This window comes from Hyperoodon ampullatus, assembly GCF_949752795.1.
Source record: "Hyperoodon ampullatus genome assembly, chromosome: 13".
NCBI classification, from domain to species: domain Eukaryota; kingdom Metazoa; phylum Chordata; class Mammalia; order Artiodactyla; family Ziphiidae; genus Hyperoodon; species Hyperoodon ampullatus.
The window spans coordinates 15,731,747-15,750,142 of NC_136926.1; the positions used below are offsets into that span (position 1 = coordinate 15,731,747).

The following is an 18,396-nucleotide window of genomic DNA, read 5'->3' on the forward strand; positions in this document are numbered from 1 at the left end:
AGCCGCCTGAAAATCGAGAATGAAAGGAACCTATTAAACCCCTGAAGAGTATAAACAAAATTTGCAGACAGAGGGTGTTTACCCCTTAGAAAAGCAAACTTTTCAAGCGGCAAGTAGCTATTTGCTTATGGGCGTGGCCACTGTGAAAGGCCGGCCCTGCTGCCAGTTAATTACAAGTCAACCACAAGAATCTGTTCAAGAACTAGCCAAGAGGTGGGCGACTTTGTTCCCATTAACGACGCCATCATTCAGCTGCACATTCCAAGTGCTTCCACGCGATTAGCCTTAAAACCATCCCCTGGGCCACATACCCTCCCCATCTCCATCCTTTTCTGGTTTGGCCTCTGAATCCAAGTCCTTGGGAATGCAAAGCTGGGGCCCGAATGTGGGTTGACTCTGCTTTGCACGGGGTGCTGCTGGCCCTGTGCACCATTTCCAAAGAGAAAAGTTCACTTAGGAATCTCGATTTCTTCTCTAGAAAAGCTGGATTATCTGGCCACAGGAGGCCCACCTGAGTCACCCACAAGATTTGGCTACCTGCCCTGAAGTAGTGTTTGAGTTTTCAACCTTGTTGGAAACCTGTTTCCAAGTGTCCTAACCTTCATCGGTCCCCAGGGAGCATGTTTAAAATGCAGGTTTCCAGCCCCCAGCCCCTGGAATGCCTGGGTCAGGAGGTCTCACGCGCTCCCAGGAAATTCCTGGGTGCCCTTGAATCCCCAGAAACTCTGCTGCTCAGTGCATTTCAGAACTCCAAATCTATGGAGATACCCCCTTTCTGGGCTGTTGCCAACATTCTCTCTCACCCCAGCCTGTCCCCTCCAGGCAGTGGTGGGATAAGGTGTTCAGCCTGGCCCTTACCTCATGTCTGCTTATCCAGGAAGCTTGTGGTGGTGGTGGGGGCATCAACCCCATTTCACAGGTGAGGAAACTGAGGCTCAAAGATCCTCAGAGTCCTGATTCATTCAAAGTCACATAGCAAGAGACTTCAGTGATGAGACCAAGACCCCAATCCTGGGCCTTCCCGCCCCTTTCCCTCAGAGCTACATCTTAATTACTCTGTGACCTTGCAAGGAATACCTTTTTTAACCCTATATGCAAAATATTTTAAAGATATTCTACAAATCAGACATGTCGCAAATGTATGCAAGTCCTCTCCCCAGTAAGTGTCATCTACTGAGATGTGAATGGTCTCTGGTCCAGAGAAGGGAGGGGGAAGAGGAGGATAGGGAGGAGGGGGAGAAAAAGGGAGGGGGAGGAGGAGGGAGAGGGAGGAGGAAGGGAGGAGGGGGGAGGAGGGAAGGAGGAGGGGGAGGAGGAGGGAGGAGGAGGGACGGAGGAAGGGGGAGGAGGGAAGGAGGGAAGGAGGAGGGGGAGGAGGAGGGAGAGGGAGGAGGAAGGGGAGGAGGGGGAGGAGGGGAGGAGGAGGGAAGGAGGAAGGGGGAGGAGGGAAGGAGGGAAGGAGGAGGGGGAGGAGGAGGGAGAGGGAGGAGGAAGGGGAGGAGGGGGAGGAGGGGAGGAGGAGGGAAGGAGGAAGGGGGAGGAGGGAAGGAGGAGGGGGGAGGAGGGAAGGAGGAGGGGGAGGAGGAGGGAGAGGGAGGAGGAAGGGGAGGAGGAGGGGGAGGAGGGAAGGAGGAGGGGGAGGAGGGAAGGAGGAGGGGGAGGAGGAGGGAGAGGGAGGAGGAAGGGAGGGGGGAGGAGGGAAGGAGAAAGGGGAGGAGGGGGAGGAGGGGGAGGAGGGAGGGAGGAGGGGGAGGAGGGAGAGGGGAGGAGAAGAGAGCCTTATGAGGAGGCCCCTGCAGAAGCATCTGGCCACTCACCTCCACCTCCACGTGGCCCCTGGAGATCTGGAGCAGGCAGCCCAGCCCCACGCCCACCAGGATGTCTGCAGCCCAGCTCAGGAAGTTTGCCAGAACATAACGCCCCACAACCCCGGCCACACAGCCCACTGGCTTTCTTTCTGATCTCTGGCTGTGCTCCCCGCTCTCCCCAAAAGCCACCCTATCTGAGGACACCTTATCCAGTTTTAGCACCTCTAAGAGAGTCTCCAGTGCACATTTTGCCTCAGTCTGTAAGGATCGCAGGTGACAGAAACGCTTGGTACCTGGTAAGATGGAAAAATGGGAGGCAAGGTGAAGTGACCCCCCATGGTCCACTGGGGAGACTGGTGACAGAGCATGTCTCGGGGCCACCTCTAGGGGTTGTTCAGGGGACACTGCTCCAGCCAGGGCTCCGTCCTTCCCACCCCAACCTGGCTTTAGGGCTGTGGTCAGGAGAAGCCACAGCCCTAAAGCCAGGAGCGGGTCACAGTGAGCACCTGGGAGTGAGACAGCAGGAGGCATGCTGCACACAGGTCACACAGCTGGCATGCGGCAGCACTGAAACCGGCACCGGAGACTGTCGAGATTTTCACAGCCCCAGGTGGCCTGACCCTGCCTTTTCTATATAGACCAAGGGGTGGCAAATTAAAGCCTGCAGGACAATCCGGCCCAAGGCCTGCTTTTATTAATGAAGTTATATTGGGACCCAGTCACGCCCATTTGTTTATGTATTGTCCATGGCTGTTTTCACATTACAACAGCAGAGTTGAGGAGCTGCAGAAGAGATCCTATGGTCCACAAAGTCTAAAATATGTACTCTGGCCCTTTAAGAAAAAGTTTGCCAACCCTGACATCTACAGACCATGACATCTGTAAGCAAGAGGGAGGGGTCTTCCACAGCTTAGTGTGTGGGCACCTACTGATAATACCTCTGCCCTAACAAGACGAATATCCGCCATCACTGCCGTTTGCCAGGTGCAAAGCACTTCTGCCACCTCACTCAATCCTTATAACAACCTATGAGATCAGCCCTCTCAATATCCCCATTTCTACACACGAAAAAGCTGAGGCTTGAGCAGCCGCATCACCTGCCCCAGGTGTTCCAGTGAAAGCCAATCCGGGGTGTGGGGGGGTGGCACGGAGCACACCCTTAGCTCCGTGTGGCAGCCCCAGAAAGGATACTGAAGATGATGCCACCAAAACAGGCCGAGAACGCCATCCGTGGGTAGCCCTGGCGGGCCAGCGTCAAATCTGAGAAGACATCTGGGTGGAAGCACGAGAAGGCCTTGAGTTGTGCAAGGCTTCCCCTAGCCCTCCTTGTTCATTCACTCCTTCATTCTACCCACCATCATTCAGTCAACAAACACTGATGAAGGTCTGCCTGGCTCTGGCACTAGCTGGCGGGGTGCTATGGGAGGCCACATCATCCCATAAAACACAATTCCCTCCTTAATTCCTTCTACCTGCCTCTTTTCCACCAGGGGCAACTTTGAGGGTGTGACATGCCACCACCAATCTTTCACCCATGTCCCGTCTGCTGCTAGCACACACAGTACCTCAGTGCAAATTAGGAAAAGGGGCCCAAAAAGGTGAGTGGAAGGAGAGCTAGACTTTGGGCCCCTTGATCCCTTGTCAGGATGCTCTTGGGCAGTGTACAACCTGACCAACCCTACTTGGCAGCTCTAGCTAGAGAAGGATATCTGCATGTATGAGTGAATGCCTACCCATGTCACACACCCGCGGACACATTCCACCTGGTTGGCTGCAATGAGCTCCATGTCCTGCCTGAAGTCTGGGGAGCCACTGAGTGTCCATGCATCAGAGAGTGGGGAAGAGGCTGGGGGCTTCTCCAGAGCCTCCCGGCTCAGGTACAGTCTGGGCCATCCCACCCAGATGCCCAATGATGGTCACTCCAAAATGACAGGCACTGACCACCTGCTGAGGGCAGATGCCCTGGACGCCCCTGCCCACATGCAATTCTGTCTGGAGGAGCAAAAAGCAGTGAGGTGGCTGTGCTCATTCTAGAAGCCCACCCGGCCCCAAGTCACCTCCAATGCTGTTCCCCCAGGCCAGCAGCGTGAGCCCGAGGACAGTGTTGCTCAGCCGGAAGACCACACCCAGGGACCGTAAGATGTTCACCACCTCTGTGGCAGCTGCGTTGATCCACAGGGCGCTGGTCAGGAAGCCCAGGAAAGCAAAGAGCTGGGGGAGGGAACAGGGACACAGCCTTAGTTCCTCAGCTATAAAATGGGAATAACAGTACCTACTCCGTGAGGTTGTCATGAGCATAAAATGAGTTAGTAGGTGCAAAGCAGTTAGAGCCTGGCATATATTAAGTGCTCAATAAAATGCTAGATCAATATTACCATTTTGTCAAAAAGGAGTTCATCATAGCTTTCATCAGATTTCTAGTCTATGGACCAAATGCCACCTCATCACCAGGAAACGAAACTCCATACCCATGATCAGTCACTTCCCAGCCCACCCAACCTTCCTCCCAGCCCCTGGCAATCACTCCTCTATTTTCTGTCTCTCTGGATTTGCTTATTCTAGACATGTCATAGAAATGGCCTCACACAATACGTGGTCCTTTGTGACTGGCCTCTTTCACTCAGCATCATGTTTTCAAGGTGCATCCACTTTGGAACATGTGTCAGTACTTCAAAGACTAGTAAGAAACACTGCCTAAGACCATTTCTCTAAATAACCAATCAGCTGAAAATTCAACTTCCTTTGGGATGGTACATCCATTCAGAGTTTCTGAAAATAGAAACTAGAATTTTTAAAAGCAATAATTAGAAAAAAAAATTAAGTAAACTTTTGAGGAAAAGGTCTCTGGACAAACTACCTAAAAAATTTTTAACATCCCGCAGAGGTGAGAGAATGGGAAAAAAACACCCCCAAAGACCAAACAACTCCATCACTGGAATGTGATCGTTAGGAACCCAGGTGCTTCCTAGTTAGGATGGTGGAAAAGAGTCTGGTAGGTCTTTAAAAAGGTAAACATACAGTTCACATTTGACCCAGCAGTTCTACTTACCCCCAGGAATACACCCAAGAGAAATGAAAGAATTATTTCTACAGAAAAAAATTTAAACAGTGGTCATGGCAGCATTATTCATAATATCTAAGAAGTGGAAAAAAAACCCCAGGGTCCATTAATAGATGAATCGATAAACAAAATATGCTATATCTGTATAATCGAATAGTATTCAACCATGAAAAGGAATGAAGTACTGACACATGCTACAACACGGATAAACCTTGAAGACGTTTTGCTAAGGGAAAGAGGGCAGTCATAAAAGACCACATATTGTATGATTCCATGTATGTGAAATATATAGAACAGGAAAATCTAGAGAGGCAGAAAGCAGACTCATGGCGGCCAGGGCATGGTGGGGAGGATGGGGAGTGACTGCTACTGGGAACAGGGGTTTTTTTGGGGGGTGATGAAAATGCTCTCAAATTGTGGTGATGGTTGCACAACTCTGTGAATATAATGAACACCATTAAATTGTATACCTCAAACGGGTGACTTGTATGGTGTATGAATTACAGCGCAATAAAATAAAGCTGTTACCAAAAGAAGTGGACCCTGAACAGGCACAAAACTCCTTAAAAGTGGCTTTAAAGACCTGTCATGGTGGAAAGTGATTAGCGGCCAAATTGTCCCAGAACATCTGCCCAGGAGACCTCAGTGTCCCCTCTCCCGGCTTGGAGAGTCTAGGTTTCTTACCCAGTGAAGCCTGGGGGGCTGACTGTTGGATGTGGCAAAAAAGGTCACTGCAGCCAAGGCTGTGCCTGCGATCACCACCACGGCCCAGACAGGAAAGAGGCCACCTATCTCATAGACGCCATCTGCAGAGGGACGAGAAAGGGAGCTGGTACTCTCCGTGGCTTCGCCTTGGTGCCTCCTCCTGGAAGCCCCCTAAGAATGACTGAGATGCTGTAGAGGGGAGACCCATGGATAAAACCCACAGATAAAATTCGATTGTTTGGATATAGGGTAGATACCTCCTATGCGCCCAGCCCTGTCCTAGACACTTCAGGGAGACAGAGAAATTAAAGACACAGCCCCTGCCCGCAAGCTACTCACATTGGAAAGAAAAGACAGACACGTGAAAAACACTCTCCAGCCTTTTGTTGTGGTACTAGGATGGGAATGGCTAAGACTACTCACCACCACTATCCTTTCCCCTGCCCATGGCAGACATCACTAATCAACCATGATGCTTTGGTCCAACTGAGCTTCAAGACAGCACCCTCCAGCCAGGCATTACCAATGGATGGGCATCGTTCCATGAGATGAACTGTACAGTCAAATACAACCTTACCCACTGACCCTGGCTCTCTTGAGAAGTCTACTCCACAAACCAATCCATTATAAAGTTACGAAGGTTCCAGAGGCTTCATATAAAAACACCAAAGGGAGGAGACCCTGCAGGCAGGCAGAACACTCTAGAATTCTCCACATACCATCCTTTCACCACTAGTCTCAAAAGCAATGGATGGTTCAACTGCCCAGGCACATGTAACAAGACTTTCCTTTTGTTCTTTCTTTAGTCTAGCTCATGGGCTTGCAAACATCAGTGGGCATAAGGATTACACGAGGGGGCTGAATATATAAAATTGTGTGCACAATACACTGTGGGAGATTTTCAGGGGGTAATTTTGACGGATGTGACTTTTACTTATAGAGCTGGCTTTGGAACCTGATGCCTGGATGAGAGGTCCTTTCTCTGTATTTCCCAGTCCTGTGTTAGAGGAATTTCAGGAGGTGGCTGGGGCATGGGGTAGTCAGGAAGGACTTCTTGGCATGCTGAGGGTGTGAGCTGAGTCATAAGCAGGGAGGGGCACAAGGGTTCTACAGGAAGAGGGAAGAGATGGGTGGAAAGGAATTGAGCAAGTTCGTGTCATCAATAGCAGAAAAAGACCTGGAGAAGGTGGTTGGCTCAGGGTCTCAGAGGCCTTGAATGATAGTTCGAGGACATGGGCTTTTTCCAAGAGGCACAGGGGAGCCGTGGAGGTCTTCCAGTGGAGGAGTGACCACAACATGTGAAGAGTGGCACTTTAGAAAGATGGCTCGGGGTGGCCTAGAGAGGCAGGATGGAGGTTGGCAGTGAGATTGGGAGGCTTGGCTAGTGGACACGGCACCCCCCAAGGCAGGGCTCTCTATCTCTACCCTCGATTCTCCGCCTTAACTTTAATCAATGAAAATAACTCGCTCCTGATTAATTCTGTTAAATGCTTATTAACTGGAAGCATTTTTGCCGGATTTATTATCTCCAGCAACATTCAGTTCCCCTAAAACCATACTGTTCTACCTAAACTTAACTGCCCTCAGTGACTGTCCTAGGCTTTAACTTTAGCACGTGAAGTTAATCTTACTACACAAAACTTAAAATTTAATTACCCCCAAGCACCTTCAAATTCTCCAACCTTTTAGGGTATTTTCCCACTATCATACACCACCTACCACCCTAGTTAAATCTATCAACAAGCCAAAAATCAGCATCTTCTCTCCTAGACTTAATCTGACTAGAAAGAGTTTTACCAAAAACCACTTCCCTTATTCAATTAAAATTCTCTACACTAGTTTCAGACCAAAAAGTTCTAATCAAAGTATATTTCCTATCATTCCTCATTACCCTTACTCTAAGCATAATTTTATTTAATTACCACGAGCAAACTCCATAATAACCACCACACCAATAAGCAGTAATCAACCAGTAACAATCACCAATCAAGCACCATAACTACATAACCTGCAATTCCTATGGCTTCCTCGCTAAAAAAAAAAAAGCCAGAATCACCTGTATCATAAATAACCCAATCTCCTAGCCCATTGAACTTAAATAAACTTCCACCTCTTCGTCTTTTAAAACATATAGCACTGTTGAAAATTCTACAATCAGTCCTGAGAGAAGTATTCCTAAAACAGTCTTATTAGAAACCCAAACTTCGGGACTTCCCTGGTGGCGCAGTGGTTAAGAATCCACCTGCCAATGCAGGGGCCACGGGTTTGAGCCCTGGTCTGGGAAGATCCCACATGCCGCAGAGCAACTAAGTCTGTGCGCCACAACTACTGAGCCTGCGCTCTAGAGCCCACAAGCCACAACTACTGAAGCCTGCGCGCCTAGAGCCCATGCTCCACAACAAGAGAAGCCACAGCAATGAGAAGCCCGCGCACCGCAACAAAGACCCAACGCAGCCATAAATAAATAAATAAATAAATAAATTTATAAAAAATAAATAAATAAAAATAGTTAAAAAAAAAAAAAGAAACCCAAACTTCAGGGTCAGTAGCCACAGCCATTGTATAACCAAATACTACCAGTATTCCCCCTAGATAAATCAAAAATAGCATTAAACCTAAAAACGAACCACCAAAATTCAACAGAATTCCAAAACCAACACCACCACCCACAATCAACCCAAGTCCTCCATAAATGGGTGAAGGTTTTGAAGAACACTCCATAGAACTAATTACAAAAATAGTACTCAAGGGCTTCCCTGGTGGCGCAGTGGTTGAGAGTCCGCCTGCCGATGCAGGGCATGCAGGTTCGTGTCCCGGTCTGGGAAGATCCCACATGCCGCGGAGCGGCTGGGCCCGAGAGCCATGGCCGCGGAGCCTGTGCGTCTGGAGCCTGTGCTCCGCAACGGGAGAAGCCACAACAGTGAGAGGCCCGCGTACCGCAAAAAATAAAAATAAAAAAAAAAAAAGAAAGAAAAATAGTACTCAAAATAAATGTATGTTATCATTATTCTTACATGGACTCTAACCATGTCCAATGACATAAAAAATCATCGTTGTTATTCAACTATAAGAACACTAATGACCAACATCTGAAAATCACACCCATTAATAAAAATTATCAACACACTTATTGATCTTCCAGCCCCATCAAACATTTCATCATGATAAAACTTTGGTTCTCTAGTAGGTATTTAATTTTACAAATCCTGACAGGCTTGTTCCTAGCAATACATTACACATCAGACACAATAACCGCTTTCTCATCAGTAACACACATCTGCCGAGACGTAAATTATGGATGAATCATTCGGTATATACATGCAAATGGAGCTTCCATATTCTTTATTTGTCTATTTATTCACAGAGGACATGGCCTATATTATGGGTCCTGTACTTTCCTAGAAACATGAAATATTGGAATTATTCTTCTATTCACAGTTACAGCCACTTTCACAGGCTATGTATTACCATGAGGACAGATATCATTCTGAGGAGAAGCAGTCATTACCAACCTTCTCTCAGCAATCCCATACATTCGACAAAACGTGTCGAAGGAATGAGGCGGCTTTGCTGTAGATAAGGCAACTCTTTCACGATCCTTTGCCTTCCATTTCATCCTCCCAGTTATCATCGCAGCACTAGCAGCTGTCCACCTACTATTCCTTCACGAAACAGGACCTAATAATCCCACAGGAATTTCATCCAACATAGATAAAATTCCATTTCACCCCTACTATACAATTAGAGACATCTTAGGTGCCTTACTACTAGTTCTAGCATTACTAATATTCATTTTTATTTTCACCCAACTTACTAGGAGACCCCAGCAAACCCCCTCAACACACCACCACACATTAAACCAGAATGGTATTTCCTATTCGCATAGGCAATCTTACGATCAATCCCCAACAAATTAGGAGGAGTCCCAGCCCTCGTCATGTCAATCTTAATCCTAGCATTTATCCCAATACTCCACATATCCAAGCAACGAAGCATAACATTCCGACCTCTTAGTCAGTGTCTGTACTGAGTACTAGTAGCAGACCTATTAATGCTAACAGGAATTGGAGGACAACCTGTAGGACACCCCTTCAACATCATTGGAAAGCTAGCATCTATTTTATACTTCTTTCTAATTCTAGTATTAATACCAGTAATCGGCATCATTGAAAATAATCTCCTAAAATGAGGAGTCTTTGTAGTATATTTCATTACCCTGGTCTTGTAAACCAGAAAAGAAGAACAACACATCTCCCTAAGACTCAGGGAAGAAGCTTCAGCTCCACCATCAGCACCCAAAGCTGAAATTCTACTTGAACTATTCCTTGACATTTTTTTATGGGACATTTACAAGATTATTGAGTACTGTGTCAGTATTAAAATGACCCATTTTTACCATAAACTGCTATGTTCATCATGCATAATTGCGCTACTCCCACAGTCTGGGGGTTCTATCCAGTGCTCGGCCCAGAAGCGGGGTCACAAATGCATTAGCCTGGACCAGCTACCACTAGATGGTGTTGGGGCAGGTGGACAAGACACTAAATATCATAGAATCACATCTCAGGAAACGGATTCCTTCTTCAATTCTCTCACTGTAACAAACTTAAATACCTTAAATGCATTGGAAATGATGCCAGTTTCCTACTGATGCAGGTGATACAGATTCCTTTCCAAAAAATTTTTTTAAAAAAGAGCTGATTTAAGTATCAAATATAACAGTTTAGAGTGAGAGAAAAATCAAGATCGTTCCTGAATGACTAACGCTTGGGAGCCCCTCTTTTACGAAGCCACAAGGATGGTGAAGCCAGCCCGCAGGCGGGAGAGGCCGGCCGTAATGAACCAGACAGCTGGCACCCGTAGGGGGCGCCCTTCCCAGCTCTGGGGCCACACTGTGTGTCCTGACGGACGCTCCTTCCCTCAGTGCCTGTGTCCTCCCATAAAATGGAGGAGAAACACAGAGAATTTGGCAGCCTTTTCATCCGGACACTCCTTAGCAAAAAAGCCACAGCCAGCCATGCATTTGCTACCAGAGCCCTACCTCCACTCCAGGAGATGCCCCTGGGTTGAGGGGCAGGAGCCCAGATGACAGAGAGAGGAATGGGCGGCATGAGATACTACGGTCAGACAACGGGAGGAACCTAGGTAGCAGGAGTTAGAAGACACCCGACAAGACTGGGCGTCGCTTTAGCCAGAGCAGGTCAGAAAAGGAAAGCCTGGGGCAGGCGGGGGAAGACTCAGTGCCAGTGGGGACCGGCCAGGTCACACAAACGAGTGAAGTAACCCACCCAGGTCACCCAGGAGGCAATGGAGGGGCCTGTGAGGAATCAGTCAGTGGGACCCGCATTGTGTGTGTGTGTGGGGGGGCGGTGCCCCTCTGCTCAGCTCCAGCCAATTTTGCTTTTAGGAATGTGGCCCAGACCTCCTTGAGAAGCCCAGGCCTGGACTTTGACGTGAAATCTGCAAATTGTGTAAGGCTAGGGAACGAGCCAGAGGGCCGGACTTGGTCCGAGGGCCACCAGTGTCCAGCCTCCATCTGGAGCCAGCGGGCCTGGACCAAGAGACTGCGGGACGCTGGTGTCCTTCATGGCACAAGCACACATTAAGTGCCAGGAGTGCCCCTCTGGCCCAGGGTCCCCCGGTGTGGCTGAGAAGAAAACTCGGGAATATGGGGAAGAGGGAGGTGGGCTGGCCTGGGGGAGGGGATACTCACAGGCCCCCGACTGCAGGGTCAGGACCAAGAACAGGGGGCTGATGACCAGGTGCAGGCAGTTGAGGGGCCGTTTCCAGTTCCCATCCTCCTTGTCGGGGTCCATGACGGGAACGGTGAGCAGCAGCAGGAACTCCACGGGCAGCTGTCAAGTGTGGGAAGGCAGGGAGGCCTGTGCTCGGCTGGCCCCACCCTGAGCTCAGTTACTCAAGAACAAGGCTGTTGCTAATAGAGCACCCACTGTGTGCAGGCCCCCAAGTGCCTGGATTAGCCTCCTACTGCTGCTGTAACACGTTGCCACGCACCGAGGGCTAGTACAGCACCCGCACTGCTAATCCTGACAATGCTGTGAATAGGAAGTCTAATTTTCCTACCTTTCAGATAAAGAAACTGAGGCTCAGAGAGGTTAAGAAACTTTGCCAAAGCCACACAGAAGGGTATATGAAACCAGGACAGAGGGGCAGCTCTGACTAACTCCACACCTTGTGTTTTCAGCCAGTAACTAAACCACTGATAACGCTTACGGAGTGCTTACTATATGCTAAGCACCAGAGTCAGCCCTTTACATATATTAGTTCATTAAATTGTCACAATCACTGCAGTAGGCTGGATACAGTTCCCAACTCTTCAGTCCCTTCCTGTAACAGAATTAAACACTCCCACACTTTGTCAAATGACTAGAGTCTGCAGAATATATTTCCCTGTCCCACTGATGTTGAACTTGGCCATGTCACTTGCTTTGGCCAATGGGCTGTTGGTGAATGTGATGTGAACAGAGGCATAAAATGTGCTTGGAGAGTTTGCCTTGGTCTTTTCTGCCAAGAAAAGAGCACACTCCCACTGGCCCCAGAATGAGATGGGGGGCAGACCTGAACCACCAAGCAGAGTCACCCTAGATGACTTATAGGCTCTTGAACAAGAATAAATACTGTCATCATAAGTTAATGAGATGTTGAGGGGTTGTTTGTTACACAGCACTGTTGCAGCAATAACTTACTAATACAACCACTCCAGAAGAAAGGTACTGTCATTATCCCCATTTTTCAGTGGAGAAAACTGCAGCTCAGAGAGATGAAGTGACTTGCCCAAGGTCATGATGTAGCCAGAGCCACTGTGGGGTATAAATATAGTTCATTATCTACCCCCTGGGTCTGAGAAGGCCTAAGAGGTATTCACGTTGGAGGGCTGTGAGGTGAGACCCCTGACTTTTTCGGTCTGGGTGGTGGAAGGCAGCTGCAGTTGTGCCTCATGTAAACCAGCCTGGATACCCCTGCCCACATCGAGACCTCAGGAGACATTTAGCTCAGGGAAGCAGTGGGGATCAGAGGAGAGCAATCTCAGCCTCATTTGGACTCACTATGACCCACTCCCTCCCCATCCCAGTTCCCTGCCCTCACCTGGTCAGGAGGGGTCCCCATCTCCTCTCGCTCTGTCCCTGAGAAGATGCTCTCATTCCTCCATTGGGGGCAGAGCCCCAGCTATGCTCCATGACTCAGTTTCCCCATCAAGTCCCAGCTCATCTATTTCCCCATCAAGTCCTCAGCAGAGGCCGACCCTCCCCTCATTGCTCTGGAGAAGGCTGAGGGGCAACTGTCCTGTGCTGTCATGAAGCCAGGAGCCTGGCTCAGAGTCCCCCCTTACCTTGAACACCTTGAGGGCCCTCCAGTACACCGACTCGGTCCTCCACTTCCTGTAATTCAGGGGGTTGAGGGCCTGCAACAGGATCTGAGCCGTGGTCTCCTGGTAGAAGAGCAGCGGCCGGTACTCCTCACCTGGGGGTGCAAGGTGGGAGTGGCAGCTGTCCATGGCTGGCTCAGCCTCTGGGAAACCCTCTTCCCTCCCCCTCCCACCAGTCCCCCCAACCCTTGAGAAGAAGGGAAAGCCCAGGGCCTGGTAGGGGTGCAGGCAAACCCGGCCCAGAGCTTAGCTGAGGTGGGACCTGGATGGCCCCATCTCCCCACCTCTCCATCCCAGCCAGGCACAGGGCACTGGACTCACCGTAGTCATAGCTGTTGGTATTAGAAGATACCCGATCCTCCTCGGAACCTGAGAGCATCTCTGTAGGAGAGAGGGGAGTTTCCCATGAGCCAGCTGGGGCGCCCAGACCCTCCCACCACTGTTCTAGGGTAGACCACCTCTGGGACAGGACAGTTTTCAGGGTGCAAGTGTCCAGGCCTCTGTAGCTTGGATTTCTCAGCAATCACCCTGCACGCTCAGGAATTCTTACAGACTGAGGAAGTCTAACTCACGAAACATTTTCAAATGTAATGACGCAGCCATAATGCTAAATTTAATAAGGGTGTTTGAAGACATAATTGAAACATCTACTGACTTCAATTTTGTACCTTTCAGAATTTGGAACCCATCACATTTTTCTTTTCCAGCTGCAACTTTTCTCAGGAGTCCTTGGGAATGATTAGAGGACTGAGCCCTGTAAAGAAGCGCTTCCTAAAAGGAAAATGGCCTTTCTCAAGTGAGGAGTGCTAGTCCTGATTCTGCCTCTGTGTGACTTTGGGCCCTTCTCCAGGCCTCATTTTCCCCTTCTGTTCCAGCCTAGAGGCCTATGATGGGTTTAAAAGACAGCACAGGGTAATATGTGCTGAATTCTGAAGGCTCAGTTGATAAAGAGGGCAGAAGAGGAAAAATCATGGTAGACTTCCTGTAGGAGGAGTCACCAGCACCTGTGTCAGGGCCCCAGGGATTTGAGAGGTAATGAGATAGAGTCTGGCCCTCTGGAAGCTCACAGTCCAATAGATGGAAATACAAGCAAATTAACAACAGAATGGAGAGATAAAGGCTGTGCTGGGGAGAGTCTGAAAGCTGCACAAGCCCAGAAGGGACACCTGGGGGTCTCTGCAGAGCTCCCTCCAGGCTGAGTCCTTAAGTCTTTCAGAAGAAGGGCACACCAGGGAGAGGGGACAGCACATGCAAAGGCCCAGAGACAGGCAGAAGGAGCATAGTGTCTTCAGGGACGCGGCAGTAGCCCTGCACAGCTGGGGCATGGAGTTTGGGGTATGAAATGAGTCTGGAGAAGAAAGCTGAGGCCCAGCACAAATGGCAGCAGATCAAGTGCAAGATTCTCAGGCTCACACGCTGAAAGGGACCAAGCACATCATGGGACCAAGTGAAACAGGCTGGGTGGCGGAATTCTGGTTTTCCAATCAGGTCTGCAACCAACCCACCTCCACGTGTTGGGGCTGACGACAGAGAGTGGTAGGGACTGGGGCAAACTGGGGACCCACACCTTGTCCTAAGGGGGAAGCCCCATTCAGTTCTAGGCATTGTGCCAGGCAGGGATGGAGGACCCGATGGTCTCATGTTTCAAGAGAAGTCACAATTTATATCAAGTCTTTTCATTTTAGGGACTTCCCTGGTGGTCCAGTAGGTAAGACTCCACGCTCCCAATGCAGGGGCCCCGGGTTCGATCCCTGGTCTGGGAACTAGATCCCGCATGCCGCAACTAAGAGTGTGTATGCCGCAGCTAAGAAGCCTGCATGCCGCATCTAAGAGCCAGCACAGCCAAAATAAATAAATATTTTAAAAATTAAAACAAAATCTGTTCATTTTAAATCTTGGCCTAATATTTTTTAAAAGAACACACTGGTCACACCACAAAAAAACAACACTTCTGTATAGAAGAGGTGGTCTGTAGGTTCCCAGTTGTGGCCTCTGGCATTGTGGGTAGGGGGATGGCTTTTGGGGTCTGGGGAACCAGGGTCAAGTCCTGGCTCCGCCTCTCTCCAGTGGCCTGGGAAGAATCTGACTTCCCTGTTTCCTCACCCGAAAAGATGATAATACAATAGGCCGCATCTTACAGTCTTACTGAAAAGAATGAATTTGATAATTTAATAATTATTGACAATTACTGATAATTTACTCAATAAATTGTATATATGTGTATGTATTTTGTATTTGTGTATGTATGTGCTGTGTATATATTTGTATATGTGTGTTGTCTTTGTATATGTGTGTGCATGTTTATATATGAACTTGTGTATCTGTGTGGATATGTATTTGTGCATGTGTATTTATATGTGTGTTGTGTATGCCATATATGTATTTGTACATATGTGTATGTGTGTGTGTATATTTGTGTAGTATATGTATTGTGGATGTAGTTGTGTGTGTTTGTGGATATGTGTGCGCATGTATTTGCATGTGTGTGGTACATGTATTTGAGTATGTATTGTGTTGTGCATGTATTTGTGTGCATGTATGTAGCATGTATGTATATATATATTGTATATGTGTGTGTATTTGGGAGTGTGTGCTATGCACGTATTTGTATATATGTGTTGGCTGTGTATGTATTTGTGAATGTGTATTTATATATGTATATGTTGTGTCTGTGCGTGTTGTGTATGTATTTGTGGATGTGTGTGTTTGCGGATATGTGTGTGCACGTATTTGCGAATATGGAAGCATCCGGATTTTACCCCGACGGTAGGGGGCGCATTCCTGGACGCGAGTGGTGACAGCTCTTAGGAAGATGTGCCCTGGCAACAGGCAGCAGCATGAAGAACTAGGGAACTTGGACAAGCAGGTGATGAGGAGGCTTCACCAGCACAAGCAAAAGCGCAGAGGTGGGACCCTGGTTGAATGAGTAGAAAAAGTAGGCGATGGGCACAGGCAAAGGCCTCAAGAGACACAAGGCAGCAGGGAAGGGCGAGGAGGGCGCCAGGCCCACTGGTCCTCCCTTGGGGGCTCCATTCAGACTCACCTGGAGTACCTGGCATGGAGTAGACCAAGGATCTCCTCCACTGCCACTGGTAGATCCAGGTGCAGAGAACCACAGTGACCACGTAGAACACGTAGAAGCCCAGGTAACCTGCAGACAAGGGCACGCTGTCACCGAGTGGCATCCTGGCCACGGGGCCCAGAGAACAAGAGCTGCCAGTTCTGTCACTGGCGCCTGGTGGCGGTGGCTATCTGTGTAAGCCCAGCCCAGCACCAGTAGGCAAATGGCCATTTCCTGGAGCCCCGCCCCCTCCCTGCCCTCCTTGGCTCATCTTCCCTTCCTACCAACTCCACCCCCTGCCTCCCCACCACCAATCTGGCAGTCAACGGTGGGTGTAACGCCTGGTATAGACAGTGGCCTCTAGGACACAATTCAAGTGCAAAGGGTCGGTGTCCTGCTCTGTGGCCTGGGAGGCTGAGCCCTGCAGCCTGCATCCCCTGAACTCTGGCTGCCCTGGGCCCACCCATAGAGCCCTGACAGCCCACCAGAAGGCAGTAGGGGGAGGGTCTGGGGCACTTCCTCCCTGCTCCCTCCCTACTGTGGTACCCTGTCTCCAGCAGGGACTGTGACCCTCCATAACTGTCACTCATGTTGGGTGGTCCCAGGTCTGGGCCTGTAGCCCTCAGCAGGCTCCAGGCACCCCATTCTCTGCCCCTTCAGGGGCTCCCACTGTTGCTGGTCCCTGGTGTCTCTGCATCTCAGCATCCCTTGTTGGCTTCCTTGAGCCTCTGTAAATTGTCCCACCATTCATGTCATTTGAACCATCTGGATGGAACGGACATGCTGCCGGGACCCTGATGGCCACAATCAGCATCCTGGCTGTACTGCTTGTTAAAATTTGAAATAGTGAAAACTCAGAACATCACCCTGACTCTGCCCTGCCCTCTTTGGTTATCCGAACCACGAGTCCCCTTTTTTCGCTCAAGCCACCTTGAGTAGGGTTTCCAACATTTGGAACCAAAGGTGACTCTGTGCCCTGCTGACCACTCCCTCCTGTGCCCCCATGCCTCCCACCCATCAGCCCTGGGATGACCCCGCACTGGTCCTGTGGCTGCTCACCCAGGGCCCATGCCAGCGTGACCCTGCCGCGGTAGAGTGCGATGAAGATCAGGAACACGGCCACCATGTAGAAAATGATGTCCCTGAGGAAGGGCCTCGAGGCTGCTGTGAAGGGGTGCAGGATGGCGATGCCACCGGCCACCACGGTGGTAACCAGCACGCCTGCGCCTGGAGGAGAGGATGCCAAGCTTGGTCTACCCTGCGCCCCCTCCTGCTGCCCCACCCCACCCTAGCCGGGGCCTCTCGTACCAAACAGTGCCCCAAAGGCCAGGCCGGCTGTGCGCGGACCTGAGAAGGCCACCAGGGCGCTGAAGATATCCGGTGCCCCGTTCCCAAACGCCAGGAAGGTGACGCCATGGGGGGAGCGTGTCAAGGGGCCTCAGTGCACGGGCTCCAGCCTGCCCAGGCCTTTCCTGGCCACGAGCTGCCACCCTGTCTCCCAGCCACCCGCCCTAACTGCCCTCCATCCCTCGGGGACAAAGGATACTGCCACATTGTGGGAAAGCTTGAGTGTGGTCGAAATGGCTGACAAGTTAGGGCAGAAACTATGGAGAAAAGGCAAACAGTGAGTGTTTCCACAATGAGTGGCTCCTGCCCCCAACCTTCCCCCAAGCCCAGGGTCACCCCAATGTCAACCTCCTGGGATTCCATTTTCCTATCTATAAGGTGGCTATGAGCCCAAGGCCAAACTCACAACTTTGCCGCGGTGACTCCCAGAATCAGAAACAGGTAGAGCAGCCAAAAAGCCTGGGTTGGGGGGGCCGGAAAGGGAAAAGAGCATTAAGTCCCGCTGGGGCCACCAGCCCCTCTCACCAGCTCCCCGGAGCGGGGCCTCACGTAGAGAGTGACGGCCAGAGGGAGGAGGTCGGGTGGGAAGTAGCAGAAGATGCCTTCGAGGTAGTCCAGGTATCCCCCTTCACTGCGGCAGTCAGGGTTGGAGCGGACGAAGTCACAGCGGTTAGAGGCATTCAGGCCACACACTTCTCGACACTGTGGGAAGGGAGAGGGGACGTCAGGGCCCGACACCCTGTGGTGGACTGGACCAGCCCCACCTAAGCAGTGAAGATAACCTCCTTCATCCTGGTCTCTAGGCCTCCCAAGGCCTCCAGGTGCCAGCTGCACACTTTAATTTTTAAAAATAAACTTGTGTTTGAAACTAACCCAAGTAAGTCCTGAATAGGTGTATTTAAAATGAAACAAAAAGAAACAATGCATAAAGATTTCTAAATTCTCCCTTCTCATCCCTGCCCTCCACGATCCCACCTCTCTCCAGATGTCCTACCATGATCAGTTTGAAGCAGACCCTTACAGACAT

General features: G+C 50.0%; 1 protein-coding gene across 3 annotated transcripts in view; it reads right to left on the reverse strand.

Moving 5' to 3' along the window:
• Nucleotides 1–18,396, reverse strand: part of SLC8B1 (solute carrier family 8 member B1) — a gene marked incomplete at both ends in the record, with an annotated part of 28,938 nt that overhangs the window by 1,414 nt on the left and 9,128 nt on the right. For all 3 annotated transcript variants that reach the window (XM_079717117.1, XM_079717116.1, XM_079717115.1), the window contains 13 exons: nucleotides 1,818–1,882; nucleotides 3,000–3,080; nucleotides 3,866–4,019; nucleotides 5,554–5,675; nucleotides 11,288–11,429; nucleotides 12,926–13,056; nucleotides 13,283–13,342; nucleotides 16,005–16,112; nucleotides 17,082–17,249; nucleotides 17,331–17,436; nucleotides 17,569–17,626; nucleotides 17,776–17,828; nucleotides 17,919–18,071. In XM_079717117.1, the coding sequence (XP_079573243.1) occupies nucleotides 1,818–1,882; nucleotides 3,000–3,080; nucleotides 3,866–4,019; nucleotides 5,554–5,675; nucleotides 11,288–11,429; nucleotides 12,926–13,056; nucleotides 13,283–13,342; nucleotides 16,005–16,112; nucleotides 17,082–17,249; nucleotides 17,331–17,436; nucleotides 17,569–17,626; nucleotides 17,776–17,828; nucleotides 17,919–18,071 (1,401 nt within the window). The remainder of the gene's footprint in view (nucleotides 1–1,817; nucleotides 1,883–2,999; nucleotides 3,081–3,865; nucleotides 4,020–5,553; nucleotides 5,676–11,287; nucleotides 11,430–12,925; nucleotides 13,057–13,282; nucleotides 13,343–16,004; nucleotides 16,113–17,081; nucleotides 17,250–17,330; nucleotides 17,437–17,568; nucleotides 17,627–17,775; nucleotides 17,829–17,918; nucleotides 18,072–18,396) is intronic.